Source organism: Lygodium microphyllum, chromosome 10, assembly GCF_053477565.2.
Source record: "Lygodium microphyllum isolate KBCC chromosome 10, Lygodium_microphyllum_v1.1.10, whole genome shotgun sequence".
NCBI classification, from domain to species: Eukaryota; Viridiplantae; Streptophyta; class Polypodiopsida; order Schizaeales; family Lygodiaceae; genus Lygodium; species Lygodium microphyllum.
The window spans coordinates 41,419,940-41,427,901 of record NC_141144.1 but is presented as its reverse complement, the minus strand read 5'-3'; the positions used below and the strand labels follow the sequence as shown (position 1 = coordinate 41,427,901).

Here is a 7,962-nt window from a genome sequence, read left to right as displayed (position 1 = left end):
GAAGGAAATCATCACAAGTTTGAATTTGCCATTTTTAGGGCATGGAGGATGCGCCAAAAAAAATGCATTCCCACCCTCCATGTCGTTTGATTTTTAAATTAGTTCCCTCTTCCTAATCAAGCTTAACTATAAGCCTTAAGTTATCTAGTTAATTCTGGCCTTTTCACACTTGACCCAAAGTGGTTCAAGTCCGGTTGAGGGGGCAAACAATCAAAGCTATTAAGGAGGGAAACTAGATACTTTTATATGACAACCACTTGGATAATCGACACATTACTATCAAGACAGTCTCCAAGAGATGGTTTGGTCTGTATATTATGTTACATGATTATGACAATGATACATACTCTATTTTTGAGCTAGATGAGACTGCATTAAAGATACCCATAGATGAAAAACAAATCAAATTATTTAAGAGAAGAAAATTTGACATTTATGAAAAATCGAATCATGATGGTAAAAACATATAGAAAATCATTAAAGAATATAAAGAGGATGATACTATAGATAAAAATGAAGACCCTTTCCTATGGAAGAGTAATGATTTGTGACACATGCAAGAGGATGTGCAAGTTTTGAGGGGATAGATGTCATGTGGTTATAGGTTCAATGAAGGAAAATGATAAGAAATACCATTTATATAATGATACATGGCAAGAAGACACATGCAAGAGGATGTTCAAGTTGTTAGGGGATAGATGTCATGTGGTTATAGGTTCAATGAAGGAAAATCATAAGAAAGACCATTTATACAATGATACATGGCAAGAAGTATCTATGGGATTTTCTAGAAACAGAACTCATCTTTGTGATGGAGCATAATATAAAGTTCTAGAAACAAAAAGAGTATGTAGCAGAGTTTGATTATCCAATGTTAAGTTCTAACGATTTAATAAGAACTTTGGAGTGAGGCTAAATACATGCAAGGACTTATCCTGAGTGGTATAAGTTGTCCAAGCTAAAACATCTCCAAAAGTGACGCATTTAAAGAAAAGTAATGTTTATGATTATTTTGGGAGGACTTTGATAGTTTTTATTATATTAGCTTGTTGCATAGGTCTATTCGCTTGATTTTGAGTATCACGATGACCTTATTTGAAGTTTGTACCATAAAGTTATGGTTAAAACACATTGCAACCATTCACAAGTTCTACACAAAAGGAATTGGACTCAGACTAAGCATTGAAGTAAACAAGAAGAAAACTAATTGTCATTGTTGGATACATATATGGGAGGACTCATACAAGAGTCTTTCAACTATTTTGGACTACTTTGTTCAATGGTTCCAGGCTGTTCACTACAATTCGATGCTTTCTCAATGAGTTTTAACATGGTTTGGGTGATTCTATCATATATTATGCTCCCAATTTAGGGGTTTGTGTGGGCATACAAGGGATTTTCCTTTCTCACTACTATGGGTAATTAAAGGACAAATATTTTAAGCTAAAAACAGGATATTTGAGAGATAGGAATGCCATGGTATTTTGATAGATATGAGTTGCTTCTTTTTTGCTATAATCTATGCATGTCTAAAGTCCAATTTCAGGATGAGAGCTTGGATTGAAGTATAGCACACTAAAAATCTTTTGAGTTGGATCAAATCAAATTTTTCTTCACACTATCATCTCATATTTATCATTTGAAAGGGATTGTATATGTTGTACTAAATCTGAGCCAAAGCTCGAATATGATCAAGACAAATTATTGTTGGAATCTTGAATATTCCCGATATTCTAGTTAGTTTAATTGTTATTGTCTTCTTCTTCTATGGATTCTCTTGCTTTCTTTCTATGAGCTCTTATTGCCAAAATCACAATGGTTTAGGCTAAGCATATCTAATCTCTTAATATCATGGATAACTCTCGAAAGCTAGCCTTTGGGATTATGAGATCAAAATTTACTCTCTTTGTCTTATTCAAATAATACACATTTGTCTTTATCTCTTTACTTTGTGTCTCTCAATTGAAAAATCATATTGATTCTCATCTGATTTTAACCAATTGGGTTACACTTGAAGCCCTGTTTCTAACCACTTAACATGATTCTCTTTAGCACTTACTACATCATAGTGTGCTCATTTAGTGATACACTATTATATGTAGCCAATTCATAAGCACTCTCATTTTCTTACCTTTGTGAGACGAGCTTTTTCAACCATGATAATCCTATATCACAAGGATAGTATTTATATCATTGTATTGCTACCATTTATCTCTCTAGTATGATTAGTTTTTCTCTAGTATGATTAGTTTTTCTTTAGTATGCACTAGTGCTTTTTGTTTTTCCAAAGTATGATTCCAAAAGAGGAGGTCAAAGCTTCGAAGGTGTTGGGGATCGAGGCTTCGAATTAGTTAAACGTGGGTGTGCGTTGAATTTGCAATGATCGAGGACGTTGTGGGTTGGCATGAAATGTATTTTTGCAGGACGTCTCCCCAACCACATTTAGTATCGTAAGAAGGCCTCAACAAGATCATTTCTATTGAGGATTAAGGCTAGCTAGGGCACTCAATATTGCAGGCTGGCCGTCGTTGTCTCACGTGTGTTGTTAACTGATTGGCAGCACACGAGCTACGATCGGAAACCAGAGAGCCAACGTAATTCATACATAAAGTGGACATGAAGGCAAGCTCCGAGCGGGGCGCCACGACTCATATAAAGAGAGACCCAGATCGCAATATTATAGACGTGAAGTGGATATTAGACTTGTACATGTAACATACCGCACATCCATAATTAGACGGCCTAGTGCTCATAATATCTTCTACGACTTATCAGTGTTATCAATGGCTAACCATCAGCTTCTGTCAATGAATAGCACTGCTAAGCATAATATGCCAGGTGCATCCGTTGTGCTTCTCATTGCCGCTGCCTCCTTTCTCTTCGGCATGATCCACCTTACCGGTAGCAGCACAGCTGCAGCTGCTGATCATCAACCCAGTCCTGTTCATGCAGCCACGTCGTCTCCTTCCACAGGATCGAGTATAAGTAGTACTGATCCGCCATTGCTGAGAGCAGATTACTACAAGCACAGCTGCCCCCATGTCGAGAAATATGTCCGCCACGCAGTCAAGAAAGCAACCAAGCACGACCCCAAGGCCCCTGCCGGGCTTCTGCGCATGCATTTCCACGATTGCTTCGTCGAGGTAATGATTGTATACTGTTACTCGATTTGAGTTGTATCGCTAGCTCGATCGAGGTACGTAACATCGTAAAATTATCTGGACTGTACAGTTGAACTTAAGCCTGAAATTTGATAAATTGACGCGAGGTACTCAACTTATAAACCTTCAGTTGCAAGGCGCTTATCATTTATTGCGCAGCAATTATCGTCTGATCGTCTTTACTAAATCGCTCCAGGGTTGTGATGGGTCCATACTAATCGATTCTACGGCCAACAACACTGCTGAAAAGGATGCCCCTCCAAACGTCTCTTTGCACGCCTTTTACGTCATCGACAATGCTAAGGCGGAGATTGAATCAGCGTGCCCGAATGTGGTGTCTTGTGCCGACATCCTTGCCATTGCTGCAAGGGATGCCGTGGTGCTGGTACTGTCTCAACAACTGATCCTTTTCTTAAATTTTGGTTGCTATAGCGTGTAGTACGTCTCTTCTGCTGAAGATTAATGCAATGATCATAGCTTTCAACACCGCTAACTCTGACAGCCAGACTCTATCTAACGCTTGTGCCACCCCGAATTACTCGCATGCTATATTGGCAGCTCGTATATTCTGCTTCCTAAAATATCGTTCATACATGTTTGTAGTCTGGAGGGCCACATTGGTCTGTTCTTAAAGGACGCAAGGATGGAAAGGTTTCAAATGCATCAGCAACAAGAAGTCTGCCGGCTCCAACGTTCAATGTGTCCCAACTCATACAGAGCTTCTCCCTTAGAAACCTTTCAAAAGTGGACATGGTGACCCTCTCAGGTAAGTAGATCGGTATTGGTTGTTTTGCTGAACAGCACTGCTCTAGACGATTAAGAATCATGTTTACTCTTTCGTCATCCTCTTCCTAACTTTTGGCCTCACCATTGCACATCTTTTACCTAATCTATATGACTAGCGCTTTTTCCTTTGTCGAGGCTGACAGTAATGGAGTAGGACATTAATCATTTCACCATAACTCTAATTTAGTCTGCACAACTGCAGGAGGACATACTTTGGGCTTCTCCCATTGCTCTTCATTCAACACAAGGCTCTTCCACTTCAACAGCGTCGATGAGGTTGACCCCACCATCGACGACACATTTGCCCTCAAGCTTCGCAGGAGCTGCCCCGAGCATAGCAAAGACCATGCAGCGGGGGCATTCCTCGACTCAACTGCCACCAAGTTTGACAATCGCTACTATGTGGACGTTTCACAAGGAAGAGGAGTATTCTCCTCCGACCAATCCCTCTTCTCCCAAGAAGTAGACCCGGAGATCAAGGCTTTGGTGTTGGAGTATGCCCGCAATGAGGCTGCCTTCTTCCACAACTTTGTTACCTCCATGGTGAGCATGGGCAATGTTGGCATCAAAACAGATGTTGATGGGGAAATCCGCCACAATTGCCATTTTGTGAATCCAGTGCCCTAAACTATCAAGCACCACCAATCTGTGACTACGTTGTTCGGATACAAAATAATCTCTCATAAAGAGTTGTTTTGCCTTGCCTTGGAAGTCACTCTCGCATCCATAGTCTATCCAAACAATCCAATCTCTTTAATTTGATGTTCTTTCAAAGGCCACCCTTTTCGTTAGGGTCACTATTTTAGTGAGGTAGAAAGAACCTTATTGGGAGTAGTGTAGTATCCGCATATGTGACATATGCATGAGCCTTCCTATGGTAGACACGTTAAAAGTGGACCACCAATAAGCATTTGATGCACTCTTATATGCATCACTTCTTTTCTTATGCCTTTTTCCACGACGCATCTCACAACTGCAGGCATCCTTCATGACCCTCAAGCTTACCCAACCACCTTTTTCACTGAACCTGTGATTCCTAGTTTGGTGATGAATATTTGAACTCTCGTGCGTGTAAAGAACTATGTGTGTACAATGAAAGGTACTCTCTCAAGTGCGCGTGCATCTAAGATTTATTGCATATAGTTGCAGTGGGTATCATGCGGTGCTAGTACTCAATGATGGTGTAAAATGTGCATCAACCCGACCCTTGGCATGGAAGTAATTGATAAAATGAAGAGACAACCCCAGAGTGTAGTGCATTTGACAAGTCTAACATGAAGTGCTTGTGAGTCCAAAATTGTCGTGTAATGCAAGAATATTAGCAAGAAAATATACTTGTTTCAAAATGTTCAGTAGCTACCAATTAACTCTAGGTTGAACGTGTTCAGAAAAACTCCAATCTCGATCAAGGCTATCAAGTTTTCACACTCACAAATCCAAACAAAATGAAAAAGAGAAAAAAAATCTAATTTAGACAAACAGAGAAAAACTAGCTAGAAAATAATAAAACAAATATTCACACAAACAACTAAGCTACAAAATCCTACCAATCTAAAGTTTTTCTAAAGGGTTTTCAATTTATGTGAAAGTGCTTGACAAGATTTCTTTTCTATTACCTTTTTACATCTTCGGTTTGTAGATGAAGAGTGACTAAGAGGTGCATTATTAAGTATAATGACTCTTAATGGTTTGGTTTTTGCTACTAGGGTTAATACAAATTAGAAAAACATTATGCTGGTTCATTCCCATTGTAGCAACGTATAAGAGCCATTGGTGCGTATGAAAAATCACCTAAGTGAAATATGTGGATATTCAATATGAGATACCTTCTCCCTAATCCCTAGAGAGTTCCCCAAATAGTTGACCAAAGCCCTTAACTCCTAGGCACATCACCATATAGTCCCCCCTTCCAAGAAAATTAGACTTAGTTGGACGTCAAAGTTCTAATTCTATTTTGGGAGAGTGGAAGCATTTGGAGGGTCATCATCCTAATAGAAATCTTGTGCCCATCTAAGAAGAGTCACTTTGCAATCTATCAAAAAAACGAGTAGCCAACCCTCCACTTAGTTCATGGGGAGTTCCATTGCCTCATGGACTAGTGCACTACCATTCTGTGTTTGCCTAGGGATATATTAGCTTGGGTTCTATCCTCTCAAAGGTGGTAACTCTCTAATGGCCCTTCATAGAGTTAGGAAGCTAGGGACTTATCAATTCTACCTATCGATAGAGATCGACCGTTGCAATTGGACGCACCCACTTTTCTCAACATTCTACTTTAATATTCTAAAGACTTTTTGCTATTGTGATATGAAATATATAATTAGTGCTCTCTTTTTTCCCACATTACACAATGTTCCTTGGCACATCCCTATTCGAGTGGACAAAATTTTCCAACCAAGGATGGAACCTTCTAATCCCAAGAGACTAGGCTATATGTAGCATAACTCTCTTCAATATCTATGGGAGATTTATGAGATGAAAGCTCTCATGCTCTCATGCACCTCAACTATAGTCCTACATATTACCACTTAATCCTTTGTACTGCAAGATACATGAGTACTCTCTCTTACATACTCATATCCCACAACATGATGAACCTCATCCCTCAATGTCACTGCCCAACACCCATAACATGCTTATGACTTGTTGGCTTGGGTTTTCCCTTTAATGGTCATTTGCATTAGACAGTTTTTCTTTTTATGGTGCAAGATCGATCATAACATTGAAAAAAAAAGCCTTTTCAAAATTATTAACAATTTTTAAAATGTGTACCATGATATGTATAGTTCTATCCTCTCTTCATTCACTTAAATTCTCCTAATAAGAGTCTTTAAGCCTTCTGGCTAAGGGTTTCTTTAATTTTTAGGGTTTCACTTTAGGGTTTTCAAGTGACACTATTCCTAATTACTTTACTCTTGTGAAATTTGAAGTCTTCAAGCTACTTTATGACCTTTCTTTTGGCTTATGGGTTATTCTTATCAATCTTACGTTTTTTGTATTTAGGCTAGCATACATTGTTTTAAGATCGGTTCTAGCCTATATTGATCTACTTTAATGGTTCTAGCTCTATTTAAAATATAGAGAGCTTTTCCATAATCAAGAGATTAATTGTACCTAGTAAAAATACTTACATATAATCTTTATAAACCACTGCCACATATGAATACTATACTGGCAAAATTTAGTATGAAAATTTGGGTGGAATTGTTTAAGAATGTGGAACCCCATCATTGGAATACACATCGGTATAAGATCTATCTCAATATGGTTATATAAATGTTGGAATATGCAAAAAAATGTACAAAAAAATTTCATGGGTATATACTAGTGCTTATATTGAGGATTATTCCAATGTGTGCAAAAAAGACTACTAATGCATATACCAAAAGGTACAGTGAAAATAATTAGCAAGGATTCGGTCCCTTTCAAATGGCTAGACCCCTCAAATCCATGTGTGATATTGTGTTAAACATGGAATAATATTTCGACCTGCACACTTCTTCTTTCAGTAATAAAAAATTATACACAATAGCATAACTTAACATAATGGCATCTTGAAGCATAATATAAGAAAAAACCAAAAGTGACCAAATAGGATTGTTCTTTGTATTACAATATGTACATAAATGTAGAGAAAGCTTTGAAAGAGAAACTTTACCTTACATACAAATTATGAGAACTACCCTTGCCAAAAAATTTCGATTTACTTGTGCTTGGTTTTGTCTTTGTCCTCAATGTCTTCTACATAAACAAATAAAATATCTTGCATATTTTTAATATGAAAAAAATCACAATGCTTATAGTTATAAATACATAAGCTCACTAAAAAATAGAAGTACATAAGCTCACATATTTCAATACTACAATTAAGAATCAAATTACACTAGAACTAATAGTGTTATTGCATACCTTCATGCGTCATATGTGTCATACAAAGTATGGCCCATGTTGTAGCTCTTAGAAAACAATCTCATCTTTCGTAAATGAACTCTTTGTACACTTCCTAAAACTGAGT

General features: G+C 37.7%; 1 protein-coding gene across 1 annotated transcript; it reads left to right on the top strand.

Annotated features, from left to right (window-relative positions):
* Positions 1 to 2,695: 2,695 nt before the first annotated feature.
* On the top strand, positions 2,696 to 5,199 carry LOC148029929 (peroxidase 66-like). The gene is made up of 4 exons (XM_087686211.1): positions 2,696 to 3,143; positions 3,358 to 3,546; positions 3,765 to 3,927; positions 4,150 to 5,199. The coding sequence occupies exons 1-4, from the start codon at positions 2,784 to 2,786 to the stop codon at positions 4,572 to 4,574; spliced, it is 1,137 nt and encodes a 378-aa protein (XP_087542337.1). The 5' UTR covers positions 2,696 to 2,783; the 3' UTR covers positions 4,575 to 5,199.
* The last annotated feature ends 2,763 nt before the right edge of the window (positions 5,200 to 7,962 follow it).